The 24,873-nt window shown below is 38.2% G+C and overlaps 2 protein-coding genes across 2 annotated transcripts; both read left to right on the top strand.

The window, feature by feature from the left end:
* Positions 1-3,933: 3,933 nt before the first annotated feature.
* On the top strand, positions 3,934-4,878 carry LOC140614588 (olfactory receptor 52K2). The gene has a single exon (XM_072793681.1). It carries the CDS (start codon positions 3,934-3,936, stop codon positions 4,876-4,878), a length of 945 nt encoding a protein of 314 aa, XP_072649782.1.
* Positions 4,879-23,714: 18,836 nt separating this feature from the next.
* LOC140615560 (olfactory receptor 52K1) lies at positions 23,715-24,659 on the top strand. The gene has a single exon (XM_072795421.1). The coding sequence runs from the start codon at positions 23,715-23,717 to the stop codon at positions 24,657-24,659; it is 945 nt and encodes a 314-aa protein (XP_072651522.1).
* Positions 24,660-24,873: the final 214 nt, after the last annotated feature.

Genomic DNA, 24,873 nt, shown 5'->3' with positions numbered 1-24,873 from the left:
CTTTCCCCTTTAACCCCTTTCACTATTTTTTATATTCCCTGAATGAATGAAACCATATAATGTTTGTTCTTCTCTGACTGACTTACTTTATTCATCATAATACCCTCCAGTTCCATTCATATTGAAGCAAATGGTAGGTATTAGTTATTTCTGATGGCTGAGTAATATTCCACTGTATATATAGACCACATCTTCTTTATCCATTCATCTTTCAATGGATGCCAAGGCTCCTTCCCCAGTTTGGCTATTGTGGACATTGCTGCTATAAACATTGGGGGTGCAGGTGTCTCTGTTTTTTCACTGCATCTGTAGAAAGATGGTAAATTAAAAAGAGAATGTTGTCAGGGGAAAAAGAAAAAAGGAATGAAATACATTTTGTAGATTGATAGGATTTGCTAATGAATTCGATGCCAAGGAAGGGCGAAGGGATAAATCAAGGATTATCCCTGGGTTTCTGACCTTGTTATAGGATAGATGGCCAGAATTTTTGCTGAGATGGACAATGCATGGGGAGGAAATAGTTTGTGGAGCAATAACAAGATTTCTATTTTGGCTATATTGTTTGAGATGAGCATGGAATATCTAAGTGGAGAGGCCCAATAGACAGTAGATATAAGTGTCTGGAACTCAGTAGAAGGTATACATTTGGCAATCCCTCAAACCTAGATGGTTAAAAAAATCAAAGAGGAATAAAAGGGAGCATCTAGTAAGGTAATATGAAAATAAAAGGAGAAATAAAAGAGAGAAAAGGAGAAGGAGAGAGTGCGGGGAAAGAAGTAATGACCATATCAGTATAAGAGAAGGAGTACAGATAGAAGCTGGCTTGGAAAGGACTGGGAATTAAATGAGAGATGAGGAAGTAGAGATCAAATACAGTCAAGTTCTTAAACAAGTTGTGCTGCAAAGGGAAATCAAGTGAAGGGGCTCTTAGATGAAGAGATAAAGCCAAAGAATATGTGATGGCGCTGATGTTAATCAAGATAAACATTGTAGAAAGGGGGGCAAAAAGTAATGATAAATAGCATGTGCAGAATGCTTCACTGTTTATGAGGTCTATTCTCATATTATTTCATATTTCCTCACAATAAAACTTGATGAGATGGTCATGGGAAGTATGGTTATTGCCTTCAGTTACAGGTTGAGAAGCTAAAACTTTGCAAATGGAGGTTAATGTTAGTTTCTGCTGGTAGACTGATGGCACAATCATTACCTGAGTCCAAGTTATTGGATTCTAAAACCACAGTGAGAATTTAAGGTTTTATTTCTTTAACTCTAATATGCTGGAATTGAAGTGTCTGTAAAACAACGAGGTGGAGGCAGAAGAATATAGTGATTTAAGACATTGGATTTGAAGGCAGAAAACCAGAATTCTAACTTCAAGTTTAATATTTAACATTTTCCAAAAATATGATTGTCAGTAAGTAACTTAACCTTTAGTTTTCTCATAATTACTGAGCACATTTTTATATTCTAGATTTGTGCTAATGGTTTTTATTTTTAAAATTAATTTTTCTAGTTTTGAAATGGAATTGACATAGCATTGTATTCTTTTGAAGTGTTCAATAATGATTTGATATGTATATTGCAGAATGGTTATCACAATAAATATAGCTAGCAATTCATCACCTCACATAGCTGCAATATTTTTCTGGTGATGAGAACTTTGAAGAGCTGCCTTCTTCGCAACTTTCAAATATATGCTCTAATGTTGTTAACTATAGTCACCATGCTGTATAGAACATCCCAAGAACTTATAACTGGAAGTTTGTACCTTTTGACTACTTTCATCTATTTTTCCTACCCCTAGCAGCCACAAATCTGTTTTGTTTCTGTGTAGCTAACACAGTATTATATTAGTTTCAGGTATACAATATAGTGATTCAACAATTTCATATATTACTCAGTGCTCATTTTTTTATAATAAATTTATTTTTTATTGGTGTTCAATTTGCCAACATACAGAATAACACCCAGTGCTCATCCCGTCAAGTGCCCCCCTCAGTGCCCGCCAACCAGTCACCCCACCCCTCGCCCTCCTAAGATAATTCTAATCCCCTTCATTTATTTCGTCCATCCTCCACCTCCTCTGTCCCCATAACCATTTGAGCTCTATAGTTAAGAGTCTTTTTTGGTTTGTCTTTTTTCTCCTTTATTCATTTGTTTTGTTTCTTAAATTCTACAAATGAATGAAGTCGTTTGGTGTTTGTCTTTCTGTGGTTGGCTTTTTTCAGTTACCATTATACTGTCTAGACCCATTCATGGTTTTGCAAATGGCAAGATTTCATTCTTTTTTATGGTTGAATAATATTCTATTGTATATATACACATATTCTTTATCCATTTGTCTATATGGACACATGGGCAGCTTCCCTAATTTAGCTATTATAAATAATGTGCAATAAACAGGTGCATGTAGCCCTTTGAATTAGTGTTTTTGTATTCTTTATATAGTGTGATTAACATGATCATAGGGTAGTTCTATTTTTAATTTTTTGATGATCTTCCATGCTGTTTTCCAGAGTGGCTGCACCAGTTTGCATTCCTACCAACAGTGCATGAGGGTTCCTTTTTTTTTTTATCAGTTCATTTTTTAAAGGTTATATTTAAAAGTGAGATCATACAGTATTTTTTTATCTGACTTATTTCTCTTGTTCACATAATGCTCCCAAATTCCATCTATCCCGCTGCAAATGGTAAGATTTCCTTCTGTATGGCTGGATAATATTGCTGTGTGGATCACATTTTCTTTATCCATTCATCCATTATGCTAATTGTTTTACAACATCTCAATTCTCAGAAGAAACTAATATATAAACTGAGAAAAAAGAAAGAAACACTGATAAAAATTCTGGAAAACATATGTTTAAGTTTTCTCAAAGAGAATGATGAAAGGTATAAAAAGGAAATAGAAAAATAAGGGGTCCTAGAAGGAAAAAGAATGATGTGAAATTCAGGGGTCAGTCTTTTTTTTTTCTGCCCAAGTTGTCTTTATTTTTTTTAATTTTTAATTTTTAATTTTTTTATTGGAGTTCAATTTGGCAACATATAGCATAACACCCAGTGCTCATCCCATCAAGTGCCCCCCTCAGTGCCCGTCACCTAGGCACCCCCACCTCCCGCCCACCTCCCTTTCCACCACCCCCTGTTCATTTCCCAGAGTTAGGAGTCTCTCATGTTCTGTCTCTCAGGGGTCAGTCTTGCAAAAAGGTGAGAATGGAGCATCTCTTCCTCTGAATGGTCTGGATGCTAGAAAGGAAAGTAGGTGAAGGTAGAAGCTTGTAAAAATGGAAGTTAAAGTTAAGTGAAGGAAAACAATGATAGGTCTTTTCATATTCTCAAGTTGGCTGGAAGTAGGGCTTTAGTTGGTGAGATTACTGAGTATCAAATAAAGACCCATGGAATCCATGTTAGAGAAAAATTTATAGAACTCAGAGGAAAGTCAATTATTAGAAGATGCTAAGCTTAACTATTTTTCATACAGCCAAGCTATACATCTAAAGAAGAGAGACACTCCTTTCATAATTAGAGATGCAGCTTGAGTTTGGAGGCAACAGGAAGACAGTGAATGTTTTGGGTAAGGTTTGAGCATAAAAGGGATCTACATCTTTTACAAAGTGGTCCTTGGCCGCACAGACCACAGAAAGCTCTTTTTCCACTCAATTCCTCAATGAAAATTTCCCTGTGATACTAGCTCAATTGGTATTTAATGTTCTGATCACCTAATGATTTTTAAGCTCCTTGAGGGCAGAGATCATGTGTGTTTCAAGTGTATATTAGGATTATTTTCTAATTTAAGGTTTAGAAAGAAGATCAAGTGCTAATCCCTCAACACGAATGTTCAGAGTTTCAACTTGAGTGCCATAATTCTGACACTGAATACTCTCTGGAAGAACCTTGTGGAAATAGACAACAGAGGGAGAATTTCCAATGGCCATGTCAGCCTCCAATATCAGCTCAACCTATCCGGCACTCTTCATGTTGATGGGGATCCCAGGCCTGGAGCACCTGCATAACTGGATCTCCATTCCATTCTGCTTTGCCTATACTCTGGCCCTGCTAGGCAACTGCACCCTTCTCTTCATTATTCAGGCTGATGCAGCCCTCCATGAGCCCATGTACTTCTTTCTGGCCATGTTGGCAGCCATTGACCTGGTCCTCTCTTCTACAACACTTCCCAAAATGCTGGCTATTTTTTGGTTCAGAGATCGGGAGATCAGCTTCTATGGCTGTCTGGTCCAGATGTTCTTTCTCCACTCCTTCTCTATCATGGAGTCAGCAGTGCTGCTGGCCATGGCCTTTGACCGCTATGTGGCCATCTGCAAGCCATTGCACTACACCACAGTCCTGACTAGGCCCCTGATCACCAAGATTGGCATGGCAGCTGTGGCTCGGGCTGTGACATTAATGACTCCGCTCCCCTTTCTGCTCAGATGCTTCCACTACTGCCGAGGCACCATGATTGCCCACTGCTACTGTGAGCATATGGCTGTGGTGAGGCTGGCCTGTGGGGATACTCGCTTCAACAATATCTATGGCATTGCTGTGGCCATGTTTATAGTGGTGTTGGACCTGCTGTTTGTTATCTTGTCTTACATCTTCATCCTTCGGGCAGTTTTACGGCTTGCCTCTCAAGAGGCCCGCTACAAGGCCTTTGGGACATGTGTATCTCACATAGGTGCCATCTTAGCCTTTTACACACCTGTGGTCATCTCCTCAGTCATGCATCGTGTGGCTCGCCGGGCTGCCCCTCATGTCCACATACTTTTTGCTAATTTCTATCTGCTCTTCCCGCCCATGATCAATCCCATCATCTATGGTGTGAAGACCAAGCAGATTCGTGAGCGGGTCTTAGGACTATTCCAAAGAAAGGATGCATAAGTGGAGAGTGAGGGAAAGGTGGAGAAAGAACGGGACAGATTGAATTCTGGAGTAGGGTCAGGGGTATGAGAGGAAATGGATAGATGAGAGAGTTTCCATGTATAATGAAAATAACTAAATGATTTCCTGGTATAATGAAAAAACTAAATGATATCCTGAAACTCAGTCACCAGTCTGATCAGAATTGATGGGGCTATGTCCTTTGGTAGCCTTTGGATTCAAACTGCTGACTTTGCTGTCTTCTTCAAAGAGCCTACTCTATCAAGAAGTTTGACAAAGGCTTGACCCACCCTCCTCTTGGTAAGGTCATCTAAAGACACAAAGATGATTTCAAGTTCACTTGGGAAAGACCAAAATTTCGTCTGAGGCAACAGTACCTATATAGTTTGGGAACTGATGTCTAGTATCTAGCTAAACACTACTAGTTTAGGGGAGTTCATGATCTTCTAGAACTACAGGTTCCGAATCAGACAGTCTTGCATGTTAAAATTTATTTCTTCAGTTGGCTTATTTTGACCTCTATATTCTCATGGCTAATCCGTCTCATTAAAAACTTTAGTAGAACATGTCCTCTGACATTTCATTATACATCATGCAACTCTTTCTTTGCTCATTTTCCACCAAGAATGTGAATTTTTCATTTACTTAATAATCCAGTCCCAAAACATGGAGTACCAAATCTGTGCTAGGTGCTGGGAATACATATTTTGTTAGGGTGGGCATGTTACACTTAAGTCCTAAGACAAAGAAGGAAATGCTAAACACAATAGGTTGTGACCTCTGACCTGCCTATCCCAAGGCCCAGTGTCATAAAAGAAATAGATAGGCAAAGCAGATGGGAAATAGGCATATTGACCTGTACTTTCTTTTCTTCTGTCCAATACAAAGTTACATTCTAGAAAATTCCCTTAATGTTAATCCTGACAAGTAGAATTTGTGTGGTCACACAAACCCTCATATACCATCTTCCACAAATGCATTCTTTTATTTTGTGATTCTCTTATTTCCTCAGACTACTGTTTAGAAATTATATCTCTATCTTATTCTGACTCCATTTCTGTCTCTGTCTCTACATATTATTTAGCTTTGAAAGAATCTGGGCCAGTGCCAGGGGGGGTATGGAAAGCTGGAAATTTCAAAGAAGGGAAGCTATAGCAAGAACCCAGAGTCCTATGCTTGTTTCTGATCTCTGCTTTTATAATTCCCTCTGATACCAAAACATACACACACACACACACACACACACACACACAGAGAGAGAGAGAGAAGTGATATTCTACTTTTAGTTCCTGTATGATTAAAAACCTCTTGTTTCTTGTGAGCATAGGTGAGACACGTGGAAAGCTTAAAAACAGCAAATATGAACAACACAAACAGAGTAGCATACCTCAAAAGAAGCTATTTCCAAAACAGAGGGCTTCTGATCTTCCTGATGACTTACACAAGGAATGTCACCAGCCTATAGAGATCATAACTATCCCTAGTGAGGAGTGAATGGTTTTATTTCCATCATAAGTCCAATATTATAAAGATCCCACAGCCAGGTAATACATCTAATGTCAGAACCACCAGAATTAGTCACAAACAGCAAGTTATATCTTGAAATGGGTAAAAGAATTAGCACTCTAGAATTCTAGTGCTAATGAAAATATCCTTCAACAATAAAGATGAAAGAATGAGTCTTGCTAACAAAAACTGATGGAATGTGTCAATATTAGGCCTGCACTGAAAGCAAAACTAAAAGTAGTTCTTCAGGATGAAGGAAAATGAGCCAGATAGAAAACACAGAATTGTAGGAGGGATTGAAGTACATCAGAAAAACTAAATATGTGAATAAATATAAATGAATATGGACTGCACAAAAGACTGAAAAGCAAATGGAATCGAGTTGAAGCATTCTAGTAATCTACCAGTTACTTTTAAAATAGTTATCTAAGCTATGGTCATTCCGCACAACATGTGCTTTTTATCCCTGCAGAGCAGAGTCAAGCAAAGTTAGATACTTTGCTCCTTCACATTGTGCCTACTTTATCTGGCTCTTATCTGGGTGTTCTGACTGTAAACTATAGTCTTCTCCATTAAGTATGTTATCTCAGCCTCCCTGGCCATGGCTCTAGAGTCCTGTTTCTTATAAGCATGACATGTCTAACTCAACAGTGTGTCTTGTTCCATCATTAGCCTTCTCTCAATCCAAAGCTGTCTTATCTGTAATTTGCCTAACACTAACTTTTGCCACATTAGGGTTTTGGTCAATTTCTCTCCGTACAGTTTGTATTGCTTCAGTCTTGCTGTGCTTAGCTAATTTAAGCTCCAGATTTAAAGGTGTAATGTAGAGTGATGTCTGTGTGCATCAGTTGATTAAGCATACAGCTCTTGATTTTGCCTAGGTCATGATCTCATGATCCTGGGATAGAGCCCTAAGTCAAGCTTTGTGCTCAGCAGGGAGTCCACTTGAGATTCTCTCTCTCCTCTGCCTCCCCACCTGCTCACTTGCTTGTACACACTGTATCTAAAATAAATCTAAAAAAGAGTGTTATGTAGAAATCTCACTTTGTCTCAATATCCCAGGCAATCATCCATCATGGGAAAGTGCTGAGACCAATAGTTAGGAGAGGTAAAGTTAGATCCAGTATACTTCTGTCAAAAGGGAATATGTATAGCTGGGGTAGAGCTCTGAGATTGCTTTTAAAACATATAAATCTACCAAAACTAAATCATGCAGAATTAGAAAGCCTAAGCATAACTAGTTGAAGACTGAATCAGTAATCAAAAGCCTCCCATTAAAGAAAAATCCAGGAACAGAGGGCTGCATTGGTAAATTCTACCAAATATTTAAAGAATTGACACTACTCCTTCTGAAATTTGTAAATAAATAAAAAAAATAAAAAGAAGGAGTACTTTCAGACTCCTTTTATGAGGCCAGCATTACCCTGATATTAAAGCCAGACAAAGATATCACAAGAAAACAAGGCTAATATCTCTGATAAGTATAGATATGAAAGTCCTCAATAAAATACCAACAAACCAAATCCAACAATACATTAAAAGGATCATACACCACAACTGACAGGGATTTATCCCTGGGGTTCTTCAATAAATTTATACATATATATCAATTAAGTATATGCCACATTAACAGGATAAGGGATTAAAAAATTCACATAATCACCTCAATAGATGCAGAAAAAGCATTTAAAAGAATTCAATATCCTTCCATGACAATTTAAAGTTCAGATTAAAAGGAAAATACATCAATTTGATAAAAGCTGTATATGAAAAGTCTGTAACTAACATTCTCAATGTGAAATGAATAAGACAGGAATGCCCACTCTTGAATATAAGAAATAGGGAAAGGGATTATAAGTGAAAGGAGAACTGAGTGGGAAAAATTAGAGAGGGAGACAAACCATGAGAGACTGCTAACTCTGGGAAGCAAACAAAGGGTTGTGGAAGGGGGGGATGGGGTAGCTGGGTGATGGGCACTGAGGAGGGCACTTGATGGGATGAGCACTGAGTGTTATAGTATATGTTGGCAAATTGAATTTAAATAAATAAAAAAGAATGCCCACTCTTGCTATTTCTATTTAATGTAGTATTGGAAGTCCTAGCCAAAGCAACTAAACAAGAAATAAAAGGAATCCAAATTGGGAAGGAAGAAGTAAAATTATCCTTTTGTCAGTTACAAATCTTATATATAATAAATCACAGAGACTCCTTAAAAATATTGTTAGAATTAAAACAAGTCAGTAAGTTCAGAATACAAAAATCAACATATAAAGATTAGTTTTATTTCTATACACTGACTGTCTTGAAATTAGGACAAAAATCCCATATACAATGGCACCAAAAAGAATAAAACACTTAGGAATAAACTAATGAGGTGAAAGATTTAAATTCCAAAAGCTATAAAATATCATTGAAAGAAATTAAAGACACACACACAAAATGGAAAGACCTCTCATATTCATGGACTGGAAGACTTATTAAAATGTCCATACTACTCAAAGCAACTTACAGATTCAATGGGTTATAGAAATAGAGAAAGAATTCCACAATTCACATGGAACTACAAAATGCCATGAATAATGCTAAGAAAAACAATGCTAAGAATGCTAAGAAATGCTAAGAAAAACAATGCTATCGGTGAAGAGGGAGGGTTTGACTTCTTCTTTGCCAATTTCAATGCCTTTAATGTCTTTTTGTTGTCTGATTGCTGAGGCTAGGACTTCCAGTACTATGTTGAACAGCAGTGGTGAGAGTGGACATCCCTGTCTTGTTCCTGATCTTAGAGGAAAGGCTCCCAGTGCTTCCCCATTGAGAATGATATTTGCTGTGGGCTTTTCATAGATGGCTTTTAAGATGTCGAGCAATGTTCCCTCTATCCCTACACTCTGAAGAGTTTTGATCAGGAATGCATGCTGTATTTTGTCAAATGCTTTCTCTGCATCTAATGAGAGGATCATATGGTTCTTGGTTTTTCTCTTGCTGATATGATGAATCACATTGATTGTTTTACGGGTGTTGAACCAGCCTTGTGTCCCGGGGATAAATCCTACTTGGTCATGGTGAATAATTTTCTTAATGTACTGTTGGATCCTATTGGCCAGTATCTTGTTGAGAATTTTTGCATCCATGTTCATCAGGGATATTGGTCTGTAATTCTCCTTTTTGGTGGGGTCTTTGTCTGGTTTTGGAATTAAGGTGATGCTGGCCTCATAGAACGAATTTGGAAGTACTCCATCTCTTTCTATCTTTCCAAAAAGCTTTAGGAGAATAGGTATGGTTTCTTCTTTAAACGTTTGATAAAATTCCCCTGGGAAGCCATCTGGCCCTGGACTCTTGTGTCTTGGGAGGTTTATGATGACTGCTTCAATTTCCTCCCTGGTTATTGGCCTGTTCAGGTTTTCTATTTCTTCCTGTTCTAGTTTTGGTAGTTTGTGGCTTTCCAGGAATGCGTCCATTTCTCCTAGATTGCCTAATTTATAGGCGTATAGCTGTTCATAATATGTTTTTAAAATCATTTGTATTTCCTTGGTGTTGGTAGTGATCTCTCCTTTCTCATTCATGATTTTATTAATTTGAGTCTTCTCTCTCTTCTTTTTAATAAGGCTGGCTAATGGTTTATCTATCTTATTAATTCTTTCAAAGAACCAACTCCTGGTTCTGTTGATCTGTTCCACAGTTCTTCTGGTCTCGATTTCGTTGAGTTCTGCTTGAATCTTTATTAACTCCCTTCTTCTCTTGGGTGTAGGATCTATTTGCTGTTTTTTCTCTAGCTCCTTTATGTGTAAGGTTAGCTTTTGTATTTGAGTTCTTTCCAGTTTTTGAATGGATGCTTGTATTGCGATGTATTTCCCCCTTAGGACTGCTTTTGCTGCATCCCAAAGATTTTGGATGGTTGTATCTTCACTCTCATTAGTTTCCATGAATCTTTTTAATTCTTCCTTAATTTCCTGGTTGACCCTTTCATCTTTTAGCAGGATGGTCCTTAACCACCATGTGTTTGAGGTCCTTCCAAACTTCTTGTTGTGATTTAGTTCTAATTTCAAGGCATTATGGTCTGAGAATATGCAGGGGACGATCCCAATCTTTTGGTATCGGTTCAGACCCGTTTTGTGACCCAATATGTGGTCTATTCTGGAGAAAGTTCCATGTGCACTTGAGAAGAATGTGTATTCAATTGAGTTTGGATGTAAAGTTCTGTAGATACCTGTGAAATCCATCTGGTCCAGTGTATCATTTAAAGCTCTTGTTTCTTTGGAGATGTTGTGCTTAGAAGACCTATCGAGTATAGAAAGAGCTACATTGAAGTCACCAAGTATAAGTGTATTATTATCTAAGTATGTCTTCACTTTGGTTATTAAATGATTTAAATATTTGGCAGCTCCCACATTGGGGGCATATATATTGAGGATTGTTAAGTCCTCTTGTTGAATAGATCCTTTAAGTATGATATAGTGTCCCTCTTCATCTCTCACTACAGTCTTTGGGGTAAATTTTAGTTTATCTGATATAAGGATGGCTACCCCTGCTTTCTTTTGAGGACCATTCGAATGGTAAATGGTTTTCCAACCTTTTATTTTCAGGCTGTAGGTGTCCTTCTGTCTAAAATGAGTCTCTTGTAGACAGCAAATAGATGGGTCCTGCTTTTTTATCCAGTCTGAAACCCTGCACCTTTTGATGGGGTCATTAAGCCCGTTCACGTTCAGAGTTACTATTGAGAGATATGAGTTTAGTGTCATCATGATATCTATTCAGTCCTTGTTTTTGTGGACTGTTCCACTGAACTTCTTCTTAAAGGGGAATTTTAAAGTCCCCCTTAAAATTTCTTGCAGAGCTGGTTTGGAGGTCACATATTCTTTTAGTTGCTGCCTGTCTTGGAAGCTCTTTATCTCTCCTTCCATTTTGAATGAGAGCCTTGCTGGATAAAGTATTCTTGGTTGCATGTTCTTCTCATTTAGGACCCTGAATATATCCTGCCAGCCCTTTCTGGCCTGCCAGGTCTCTGTGGAGAGGTCTGCTATTACCCTAATACTCCTCCCCATAAAAGTCAGGGATTTCTTGTCTCTTGCTGCTTTAAGGATCTTCTGTTTATCGTTGGAATTTGCAAGCTTCACAATTAAATGTCGAGGTGTTGAACGGTTTTTATTGATTTTAGGGGGGGATCTCTCTATTTCCTGGATCTGAATGCCTGTTTCCCTTCCCAGACTAGGAAAGTTTTCAGCTAGAATTTGTTCAAATACATATTCTGGCCCTCTGTCCCTTTCGGCGCCCTCGGGAACCCCAATTAAACGTAGGTTTTTCTTTCTCAGGCTGTCGTTTATTTCCCTTAATCTATCCTCATGGTCTTTTAATTGTTTGTCTCTTTTTTCCTCAGTTTCCCTCTTTGCTATCAACTTGTCTTCTATGTCACTCACTCGTTCTTCCACCTCGTTAACCCTCGTCGTTAGGACTTCTAGTTTGGATTGCATCTCATTCAATTGATTTTTAATTTCTGCCTGATTAGCTCTAAATTCTGCAGTCATGATACTCTACATAGAAAACCCAAAAGTCTCCACCCCAAGATTGCTAGAACTCATACAGCAATTCGGTAGCATGGCAGGATACAAAATCAATGCCCAGAAATCAGTGGCATTACTATACACTAACAATGAGACTGAAGAAAGAGAAATTCAGGAGTCAATCCCATTTACAATTGCACCCAAAAGCATAAGATACCTAGGAATAAACCTAACCAAAGATGTAAAGGATCTATACCCTCAAAACTATAGAACACTTCTGAAAGAAATTGAGGAAGACACAAAGAGATGGAAAAATATTCCATGCTCATGGATTGGCAGAATTAATATTGTGAAAATGTCAATGTTACCCAGGGCAATATACACGTTTAATGCAATCCCTATCAAAATACCATGGACTTTCTTCAGAGAGTTAGAACAAATTATTTTAAGATTTGTGTGGGATCAGAAAAGACCCCGAATAGCCAGGGGAATTTTAAAAAAGAAAACCATATCTGGGGGCATCACAATGCCAGATTTCAGGTTGTACTACAAAGCTGTGGTCATCAAGACAGTGTGGTACTGGCACAAAAACAGACACATAGATCAGTGGAACAGAATAGAGAATCCTGAAGTGGACCCTGAACTTTATGGGCAACTAATATTCGATAAAGGAGGAAAACTATCCATTGGAAGAAAGACAGTCTCTTCAATTAATGGTGCTGGGAAAATTGGACATCCACATGCAGAAGAATGAGACTAGACCACTCTCTTGCACCATACACAAAGATAAACTCAAAATGGATGAAAGATCTAAATTTGAGACAAGATTCCATCAAAATCCTAGAGAAGAACACAGGCAACCCCCTTTTTGAACTCGGCCATAGTAACTTCTTGCAAGATACATCCACAAAGGTAAAAGAAACAAAAGCAAAAATGAACTATTGGGACTTCATCAAGATAAGAAGCTTTTGCACAGCAAAGGATACAGTCAACAAAACTCAAAGACAACCTACAGAATGGGAGAAGATATTTGCAAATGACGTATCAGATAAAGGGCTAGTTTCCAAGATCTATAAAGAACTTCTTAAACTCAACACCAAAGAAACAAACAATCCAATCATGAAATGGGCAAAAGACATGAACAGAAATCTCACAGAGGAAGACATAGACATGGCCAACATGCACATGAGAAAATGCTCTGCATCACTTGCCATCAGGGAAATACAAATCAAAATCACAATGAGATACCACCTCACACCAGTGAGAATGGGGGAAAATTAACAAGGCAGGAAACAACAAATGTTGGAGAGGATGCGGAGAAAAGGGAACCCTCTTACACTGTTGGTGGGAATGTGAACTGGTGCAGCCACTCTGGAAAACTGTGTGGAGGTTCCTCACACAGTTAAAAATATACCTGCCCTACGACCCAGCAATTGCACTGTTGGGGATTTACCGCAAAGATACAAATGCAATGAAACGCTGGGACACCTGCACCCCGATATTTATAGCAGCAATGGCCACGATAGCCAAACTGTGGAAGGGGCCTCGGTGTCCATCGAAAGATGAATGGATAAAGAAGATGTGGTTTATGTATACAATGGACTATTACTCAGCTATTAGAAATGACAAATACCTACCATTTGCTTCAACGTGGATGGAACTGGAGGGTATTATGCTGAGTGAAATAAGTCAGTCGGAGAAGGACAAACATTATATGTTCTCATTCATTTGGGGAATATAAATAATAGTGAAAGGGAATATTAGGAAGGGAGAAGAAATGTGTGGGAAATATCAGAAAGGGAGACAGAACGTAAAGACTGCTAACTCTGGGAAACGAACTAGGGGTGGTAGTAGGGGAGGAGGGCGGGGGTGGGAGTGAATGGGTGACGGGCACTGGGAGTTATTCTGTATGTTAGTAAATTGAACACCAATAAAATATAATTTAAAAAAATACTATCTTAAAAAAAAAAGAAAAGAAAAACAATGCTAAGACCAATGCTAAGAAAAACAAAGCTGGTGTCAGCACATTTCTAGATTTCAAAATATATTAAAAAGCTACAGTAAATCAAAATGATATGGTACTGGCATAAATATAGATAGATAGACCAATGGAACGAAAAGAAAATCTGGAAATAAATCCACATATATGATCAATTGATCCTTGTCAGAGGTGTCAAGTATACACCCCTTCTCTTCAGCAAATGGTGTAGGGAAAACTAGGCATCTATACAAAAAGATAATTGTATCCTTATCTTTTACAGCATATACAGAAAATCTCAACTCAAAATGGATTAAAAACTTAAACATAAGACCTGAAGTTATAAAATTCTTAGAAGAAAATATAGGGGAAAATCTTCATGACACTAGACTTGGCAATGATTTCATGAATAGGACATCTAAAGTAGAGGAAACAGAAGCAAAAGTCAATGAGTGGAACTACATTAAACTGAGAAGCTTTTGCACAGCAAAGGAAAGAGTCAACAATAAAAAGGCAACTATGGAATGGAAGAAAATATTTGCACACACACACACACTATATATATATATATATATATATATATATATATATATATATATAAACATTTTATTTATTCATGAGAGACAGAGGGGGGCAGAGAGAGGGAGAGAGAGGCAGAGACACAGGCAGAGGGAGAAGCAGTCTCCATGCAGGGAGCCTGACACGGGACTCGATCCCGGACCTCCAGGATCAGGCCCTGGGCTGAAGGTGATGCTAAACTGCTGAGCCACCCAGGCTGCCCTGTACACTGTATATTTGATAGGAGGTTAATCTCTAAAACATAAGGAACTCCTACAACTCAATAGAAAAGCTAACAACCTCATTTTAAAGTGGGTTAAAGAATAGACATGTCCTCAAAGATGACATTGAAACAAGCATATGAAAAAATGCTTATTGTCATTAATTGTGAGGCAAATACAAATCAGAACTATAATGAGGTATCACCTAACACCTGTCAGATTAGCTATTCTCAAAAAAAGACAAGTGCTGATAAAGAGCACACTGGAGAAATTGGAATGCCTGCACACACTGTGGGTGGAAATACAAAAATAGTGCAGCTGTTATGGAAGACGGTATAAAAGTTTCTCAAAAAATGAAAAATAGAACTACCAAATGGTGAAAGATAATAAAGAGGAAAGGAGAAAAATAAGTGGGAAATATCAGAAAGGGAGACAGAACATGAAAGACTCCTAACTCTGGGAAACGAACTAGGGGTGGTGGAAGGGGAGGTGGGTGGGGGGTGGGGGTGACTGGGTGGTGGGCACTGAGGTGGGCACTTGACGTGATGAGCACTGGGTGTTATTCTGTATGTTGACAAATTGAACACCAATAAAAATAAATTTATTAAAAAAATAATATATTTAAAAAAAGAACTACCAAATGATCTAGCACTTCTTGATATATATCCAAAAGAATTGTAATCAGGATCTTTAAGATTTTATTTATTTATTTGACAGAGAGAACACAGCAGGGGGAGTGGCAGGCAGAGTGAGAGGGAGAGGGAGAAGCAGACTCCCCACTGAGCAGGGAGCCTGATGTGGGGGTCAATCCCAGGACCCTGGAATCATGACCTGAGCTGAAGGCAGACGCTTAACTGACTGAGCCATCCAGCTACCCTGGAATCAGGATCTTGAAAAGATATTGGCACTCCCACATTCGTTTCAGCACATTCACAATAGCTAAGATGTGGGAAAAAGCCTAGTAGCCTTTATCCATGAACAGATAAAGAAAATGTGGCATACATATTTCATGGAATACTATTCAACCTTAAAAAAGACATTCTGTATTACTCAGCCATTAGAAACGACAAATACCCAACATTTGCTTTGACATGGATGGAACTGGAGGGTATTATGCTGAGTGAAATAAGTCAATCAGAGAAGTACAAACATTATATGGTCTCATTCATTTGGGGAATATAAAAAATAGTGAAAGGGAATAAAGGGGAAAGGAGAAAAAAATGAGTGGGAAATATCAGAAAGGGAGACAGACCATGAGAGACTCCTAACTCTGGGAAGCGAACTAGGGGTGGTGGAAGGGGAGGTGGGTGGGGGGTGGGGGTGACTGGGTGACAGGCACTGAGGTGGGCACTTGACAGGATGAGCACTGGGTGTTATTCTTCATGTTGGCAGATTGAATACCAATAAAAAATAAATTTATGAAAAAAAGACATTCTGCAATATGCAACAATATGGATAGATCTTGAGGATATTATGCTAAGTGAAACAAGCCAGCCCCAGAAAGATAAATACTGCACTGCAGGATTCCATTAATATGAAGTATATAAAATAGTCAAATTCATAAAATCAAGAACTAGAATGATGGTTACCAGAAACTGGGGGGGGGGGGGGGAGGGAGGAGGGTGGGAAGGGAAAATAGGGAGTTGTTAGGCATAAGGTTTCAGTTAAGATGAATCTGTACAAAAATTGTACCTATAATCAATGATGTACTGTACACTTAGAATTTGTTAATGACACTTAAGAGGATAGCTCTCATATTTTCACAGTAAGACAAAATAAAGATGAAATAAAGACAAAATTAAAGGAGCATCTTTCAAAATTAAAGAAAGTATTATGGAAAATTGTAGTCGGCAAAAGTCCATGGCAGACCGTGGTATAAACTATTTTCCTTCTTAGAGCTTTGAAAAATAGCACTGAGGTCAGTTGTAGGTAGAATATCACTCCTTATTAATAATTCCTAAACATTTATATTATTTATAAATAATACATTTATTTATTATTTATAAATAATAAGTAATCACATCATCATCATCATGGCTTCTTGATAGGAACAATTGGGATTATTTTTAAAAAATATTTTATTTATTTATTCACGAGAGACACACAGAGAAAGAGAGGCAGAGACACTGGCAGAGGGAGAAGCAGGCTCCATGCAGGGAGCCCGACATGGGACTCGATCCCGGGTCTCCAGGATCACGCCCTGGGCTGAAGGCAGCGCTAAACCACTGAGCCACCTGAGCTGCCCAACAATTGGGATTATTATTTCTATTTTAAGATAAGGAAACAGATCTGAGATCAGGGAAGGGTCATTCCAAAGTTACAAGCTGGAAATCAATGCCTAGCTTCAGTTAATATGTAGGATGCATGCAAAATAAGATCTATCAGATATTTTTGCTTGGTTAGGTTGGAGTTCCTGCCTCTCCAGGTCACAGTTAGACAGGAGTTGGTTGCAGTTTATATGTATGAGGCTCTTTTTATTGGGACACATTGCAAGGAGGAGGTTGAGGTAAGTGGAAGCATATTAAAGACCAAGGCACAAGCAAGATTTACCTGAAGTGCTCAGTGTCTGGGGGGTTAAGCATGACTCCTGGGAGGCATGGTTTGTACCACAAAAAAAGAAGGTGGCCAGGGCTGCAGGAAACTCCAGGGGTGAAAGCCCTGGGTCAGGGAAGTCCCCTTGTGTTAATCCCCTAAAGAAGAGGTCAGAGCCTTCCATGAGCCCCTGAGGACCCTCCTCGTGCAGTAGTTTCTGCTTCTATAATCTTTTCAGAGATCATCAGAGGCTTACAAACATAAAGCCAGCTGCTCCCTTCCCAGTTCTCTCCTCTAAATCCTCCCACTGAAGTTGCATGAAGCTAATGGATACAGCCAAGAATTCTACTTCAGATTGAGGACTGGGAACAGAGCCTGGACTAAGGGAAACAAGAAAGAGGTGACAGGTATGGAGAGTGAGAAAGAAAAAGGGCAATCCTCCCACAGCTAGTCTTGGTCCTAGGCATCAGCTCCCTGCTCTCGCTCCCCAATTCCTTTATTGCCTCTATTTTGGCTCTTGAACTGAGGAGGTATTAGTCCTAACAGTCTAATCCAAATATTCTGTCTATAAACTCCAGAAACTCCCTCCAATACAGAGGATGGCTGTTTCTTTTCTATGCCAAACACTGGTTCACCTCCAAGAAACTTTGGCTAATTATTTCTGTGTGGATACTGTCATCTCTCACCTGTCATTTCTTCTCCCAAACTCACCAGTATCCCTGTCCCAATTAGGAGGTTTCTGGATTAATCAAGAGAGAAAATGAAGCCTGAACTAGGAAGGTACAGGGAGAGGTAAGAAATATATATTTTTGAATAATGATGTGTTTATTGAAACATGCTTGTTTGACCACTGTCTAACAGTCTCTTCTTTCTAGGAAATAAGTATTAAGGGAAAAGATAAGGAACCATTTATTTGGCACTAATTAATTAATTAGTGTATTATTTTTAGTATTAGCCAATTTATTATCTTTGTTTCTTCAAGCTTAAGGTAGGGAGGAAAAGAGCCCATTCTTTCTTTTTTTATTTATAAATTTATTTTTTATTGGTGTTCAATTTGCCAACATATAGAATAACACCCAGTGCTCATCCCATCAAGTGCCCCCCTCAGTGCCCATCACCCAGTCACCCCCACCCCCCGCCCACCTCCCCTTCCACCACCCCTAGTTCGCTTCCCAGAGTTAGGAGTCTCTCATGTTCTGTCTCCCTTTCTGATATTTCCCACTCATTTTTTCTCCTTTCCCCTTTATTTCCTTTCACTATTTTTTATATTCCCCAAATGAATGGGAACATATAATGTTTGTCCTTCTCTGATTGACTTATTTCACTCAGCATGATACCCTCCAGTTCCATCCATGTCAAAGCAAATGTTGGGTATTTGTCGTTTCTAATGGCTGAGTAATATTCCATTGTATACATAAACCACATCTTCTTTATCCATTCATTATTTTAAAAAGTAGTCTTTAAAATGATTTCTGCCACAGAGATAAGCTCTACAGGAAATAATTTTGCAATGTCATTTCAAATATATGGAGACAAAACAATCTTTGCAATAGGAATATACTCCTGGAAATTCAAGATTTTTCATAATACATCAAAATAAATCAAAGAAATGAAAGAAAACAAATGTGACTGTCTCCTACTCTTTTTGAAACAGATCCACATGAGGTATTTTGATACAGTGGAGACTGTACGGTAGAGACTGAAAGAACAGAAGCTGGTTTCAGAAGTGGGCATAAATCACAACAGTGTAAACTTTGATTCTTGCTTAATGGTCATCACCAAATACTTCCTAATGATAATTACCTTCTCATATTCCTCTCTAATAAAAACTCACATTTTGCTATAGCCTCTATGAATTCAATCATTTTATACGTCAACATTTATACTTGGAAATAAATTTTTAAATCTTGAAGACAAGAAAACATGTGAACATCTTACATGTATAAACTGAGTCCATACCCTTGAAATTATATAGATAAAAATATCCATAATCTTTAAAATCTTTTACTATACCCAAGGGCCTGCCTAGAGCAGGCAGGCAGACACTTTGTAAAATTTTATTTTTCCCTCATTTTTCTAAGTTCCAAGTTCTTCCAGAATTGCTGATGGGGTAATAATCATCCTGGCCCCTTTTGAATGGCACAGAGGGATACATTTCTTATAGGTTCTTTTCCCACAAGCCACATCCTTGAAAGACTTTAGGTCAGTGACTATCTTCTTGTCTCTGGGTCTTAATCTTTCAAATTCATCATTCTGATATCTTTTTAATATATGTTTTATTGCCTACAAAATAAATGCAAGCATTAACTGAGTACTTTCTGTGTATGGAAACCCATCTAAGCACTTTCAGGAGAAGACAGGTAAGTTCTGTGGTCTAGTGTGGACATTTTGGCTCTTGAAACAGTACAGAAAGGATAATATATTCACTACAAAACAGATTCCTGGGTTCTGGATAGTAGGGGAAGAGGACTGGCTCCACTCATGTTCCTACTCTGAGATTCTGATTTTGAGGGAGGTAGATTTTTGATGAGCTTCAACAAAAATGGAGTTCAGGCACTGTTGGACACCCTGTGTTTAGAGGAAGAAACTGGATAAAACAGATAACTTTCTTTGTGAGAAGGGTGGTTAGGTCATAGGGTCATCAGTTATGTTCAGAAGGTAGATAGTCTGTACATTCTTCTGGCTTACTAAGAAGTAAAGTGAACTATGTTTGTTTTTGCATATTTACTGGGGGTTAAGATGCAACAGATATGTGGTAACATTAACCATTTATATAGAGTGTTATGCAGCAGGCACTGTTCTTGGCACTTCTGATGATATGCCAGTGAAAAAACAAGTCCATTCAGGTACCCCATCTTTCTGCCCTAGTTCTTAATGTTGCAATTGAGCCCTTGGTTCTCTGTTCTTTATGAACATTTAATATCTATGAGACTGAGATCACCAAGATTGTATCTGCTTCCAATGATCCCAAGTTTATATCAGCAGCCAAAATCTCTCACACTCCAGTCTTATATATCCAAATATATAAGGATATATATGAGGTAACATGTTCACTTAGATTTCTGATAGACCTCTCAAACAACATGTCCAAAGTTAACATCTTGATCCCCTTCTCCACAACCTTCCCCCACCTCAATTGAGAACAATTCTTTTTTTGGTGCTCAAGTCAAATATCTCGCCATTTTTTATTCCTTCTTCTCTCATGACCTACATTTCAGTTGGTCAGATTCCATAGCTCTTTTTTTCAAATATATCCAAAATCTGATTGCTTCTTACTACATACATGGACATTCTGGTTCTTAGCCAATATTCTCCCTTCCCTCATCTCTAGAATAGCCCCCAGAATCTTTTATACTTTTACCCTTACACTTTCATGCAATTTTCATCATAGAGGCCAGAGCAAACGTAAACTTTGTCAAATATGTCATTTATTTGCTCTAAAGATGGCTTTGAAGGAAATGAGCATTTGCCAAGCTCTGCAAAGGGCTACAATGCTCTGTGTGGTCTAGCTCCATCTTTATGACCTCTATATATCTCTCACTTATTCACACCATCTAACCACACTGGCCTGATAGCTGAGCTTTGAACATTAGGCATATTTCTAGAACATTTGTTCTTACTGTTTCTTTTGCTTAGAGTTTGCCACTGGGGGATATTTCTCTATATTTTTCATCTCTTATGCCTCATTTCTTCTCATTCACCTTTTTTTTTTTTCTGGCCAATGCTGTGACAACCACTTTAGTGCAGGTATAGCCTGACTTCACCTTACTCATCTGCATCCTGCCCCTGGGCTTCTCTGCTCCATTGTATGGGGCACCTGAAGTAGACTGACTGCTCAGCTATGCTTATGCATGTGTGAACCTGGAAGCATGAAGAAATTAACACCCTCTGGGTCAACACTTGCCCTGGGTGGGGTAAATTTTGGTGAATATACCGCTCTTTCATATCTCCAGTAGACAACTATGTAGGTGCCTTCTACGTGGTTCTTTCTGTGGAATTGGACAGAGTTGATCACAGCATTTACCCAGCTCACAGATAATGCCTGGATGGATTCTCTGCTTTCCTGTTTCATTCTTTCATCCCATTTTCCCCCAGCAAAATTATCTATATGGAATTCCAGGTTTTGCCAGGACTAGAAACCAAGCCATTTCTTTACCTCATTTCATATTTGCCCAAATTCCCTTCCAGATATGGCCTACTATGATTGATTTAAAATTGCTATCTTCTTTCTCTTCTAGCTTCAGGATTTCTTCTTATCTTCCCCCTTTTAAAAAAATACCTTCTATTATACTATGTAATTTAGTAATTATGTTCTTTTATTATCCTTTTCAAACCTTTAGTAAATGTGTTTTACTGAGGCATCATCCTGTTTTGTTTTTAGAGTTATCCTTAACAATTTAGTAAAAATATTTAACCCTTCTCAGAAACTTATTGAATAAGTTTACTAAATATGTTGTGAATATAAAATGGAATGGAACTCAATATTAAGCTCTGAAGAAACTCAATATTCAGAGGTAAGGCAGAAACAGGAGATTTATATGACAAGCTAATGAAGTAGGAAATGGTAGTATCAACCCAAGAGAAAAGAGGGTTTTAAGAAGACCATTGTCAATTCAGATAAAAGTTACTGAGAAGTCAAATGGTATGAAAGTAAGAAAGTTACAATGACACCATCATTATAAAGGTTTTTGGTGGTCCCCATGAGAGCAGTTTCGGGAAAGTAATGAGAATGGAATACAGACTAGAATATGTTTGATTACCAAATGATATTTGAAAGAAGGTTGAATTCGTATTTAAGTATTTTCTATATGTTTTCTATGAAGAGAGGCAGAGATTTGAAGTAATGGGAGGATATAAGATCAAAGGAGGGAGAATATTAATTTTTTAAAGTGTAGTTCTATGGAACTACATACTTTATATGGATATACTTAAATATAATATATACTTAAATATATACTTAAACAAATAAGGCTCAGCAAACACTAATTGAACAAAAGGGTTTTATACATAATCCTATTTATTATCCTCCCCTATGATCCTCACATAAAACAAGGGGATTGCTATTGCTCATTTGTAGAGGGGGAAGCAAGGGCTTGGGGATAAGGGATTTGTGCAAGGTCATGCAATTAGTATAAGTAAAAGTCAATTGATCCAAGAACTTCAGGCTCTAAAAATCTTCCAAACCACATGAGAAGAAATAAGTTTTTAATTTGGATATGCTGAGTGTGCGTTACTTATTAGGCATTTAGATAGGCACAATATAGCCTAGTTATTTAGCATACTGGAATTGGAGAAAGCTAAAACTCAAACTTAGCTGCCTATTAACTATGATATCTTAGACATATTAAGTTTTTGGAATTTCTTTTCTTAGATTGAAAAGAGATCTAGTTTTTTCAGAACTTACTTTGTTCAGTGATACCCACATCATGTTTTAAGTATTATCTCAATGCTTAAAAAAGCCCACATTACCTAGATGTAAGAGAAAAGATTGCATAAAAACTGGGGCACTCCAATGTTTAATGGTTTGAAAAAAGAAAAATGATCTAGAGGGAAAGATAAAAATGAGTGGAGGGAGAGACACATGAACAGGGATTTTTAACATGAATTTGGATAGAGAAGCAAAAGATACAGCTCCGTATTTTCTAAGCTAGAGGCAGGGCAGAGATTTGTTGATGTGGAAAGGACCTGAAGGATATTTTTTGGATTTAATAAAATCAGTTAGTTTTAGTCTTTCATCAAGGATATTCTTTTTTTAATTTATAAATTTATTTTTTATTGGTGTTCAATTTGCCAACATATAGAATAACACCAGTGCTCATCCCATAAGTGCCCCCCGCCCCCCTCAGAAAGATATATTTCAGAGCAGTTCTCTCCAGTAGAGCTTTCTGTAGCGATGGAAATATTTTATCTGAGTAGTCCAATATGATAGTCATCACTAGTCATGGTGGCTGTTGAGCACTTAAAAAGTGTTGTGACTGAGATATTGAATAATTTTAAACAAAATTTGGAACAAATTTAAACAGTCACATGTGGCTAGTGGTAACCATATCCAATAGAGTAGAGCTACAGAAAACAGATTTTGTGGTTAATAGAGGCATTAGAAATTACAAGCTTTATTTTCACATATAGACATGTGAAACCTAAGATTTCAGGACAGAAAATGGTTTTTTGTTATTGTGAGCTTAGCTTAATTATCATGTAGAATGGTACCTAAATATATTCTAAAGAAATGAATTAATGTAAACATTTTCACTTCTTTTATTAGGGTATTCCTGATGTTACCATGAACACAGAAAACGTTACCTTTTCTCCATTCCTTTATGTAAGTTGTCTTGTGATATCAGTTCTAATGATGTTTAATGTTCTATCTACTCCATGATTTCAAAGTCCCTTGAGGATAATATGGATTATGCTTAATCATATCAAAGAAGACTACTAACTGATTTTAAGGTCTAGCAATGGGAACAAAAGCTAATTCTCCTAAGAAGATATATATAGAAGGTGAAGGGGCCCTGTGAAAATGGACAAGGAAAATTTCTACAAACCATGACAGTGTTCAATATCACCACAACCCATCCAGCTTCCTTCCTGCTGGTAGGAATTCCAGGTTTGGAGCAATTGCATGTCTGGATCTCCATTCCATTCTGCTTTGCCTATACTCTGGCCCTGCTAGGCAACTGCACCCTTCTCTTCATTATTCAGGCTGATGCAGCCCTCCATGAGCCCATGTACTTCTTTCTGGCCATGTTGGCAGCCATTGACCTGGTCCTCTCTTCTACAACACTTCCCAAAATGCTGGCTATTTTTTGGTTCAGAGATCGGGAGATCAGCTTCTATGGCTGTCTGGTCCAGATGTTCTTTCTCCACTCCTTCTCTATCATGGAGTCAGCAGTGCTGCTGGCCATGGCCTTTGACCGCTATGTGGCCATCTGCAAGCCATTGCACTACACCACAGTCCTGACTAGGCCCCTGATCACCAAGATTGGCATGGCAGCTGTGGCTCGGGCTGTGACATTAATGACTCCACTCCCCTTTCTGCTCAGACGCTTCCACTACTGCCGAGGCACCATGATTGCCCACTGCTACTGTGAGCATATGGCTGTGGTGAGGCTGGCCTGTGGAGATACTCGCTTCAACAATATCTATGGCATTGCTGTGGCCATGTTTATAGTGGTGTTGGACCTGCTGTTTGTTATCTTGTCTTACATCTTCATCCTTCGGGCAGTTTTACAGCTTGCCTCTCAAGAGGCCCGCTACAAGGCCTTTGGGACATGTGTATCTCACATAGGTGCCATCTTATCTACCTACACACCTGTGGTCATCTCCTCAGTCATGCATCGTGTGGCTCGCCGGGCTGCCCCTCATGTCCACATACTACTTGCTATTTTCTATCTTCTTTTTCCGCCCATGATCAATCCCATCATCTATGGTGTCAAGACCAAGCAGATTCGTGATCATGTGCTCAATCTGTTCCAGAGAAAGAAAGTGTAGATGCATACTTTCTTCCTTACCTACTAGTTCAGTACTGAGTGGATGCTGGATTGGGACAAAGGGGAAACTTCATAAGTAGGAAAACTGCAACCTCCATGTTTGGTAATTCTTTAGTATGGCAAGGAAAATGAGGTTTCATTCTTCACAGATCTGGTCAGATCAAACTTTAGCCTGTCTGATAGAGATTTGACCTTCCTATTCTCATAGACTCATC

Source organism: Canis lupus, chromosome 23 (genome assembly GCF_048164855.1).
Source record: "Canis lupus baileyi chromosome 23, mCanLup2.hap1, whole genome shotgun sequence".
In the NCBI taxonomy this organism is placed as follows: domain Eukaryota; kingdom Metazoa; phylum Chordata; class Mammalia; order Carnivora; family Canidae; genus Canis; species Canis lupus.
This window is presented reverse-complemented; position numbering and strand designations above follow the sequence as displayed.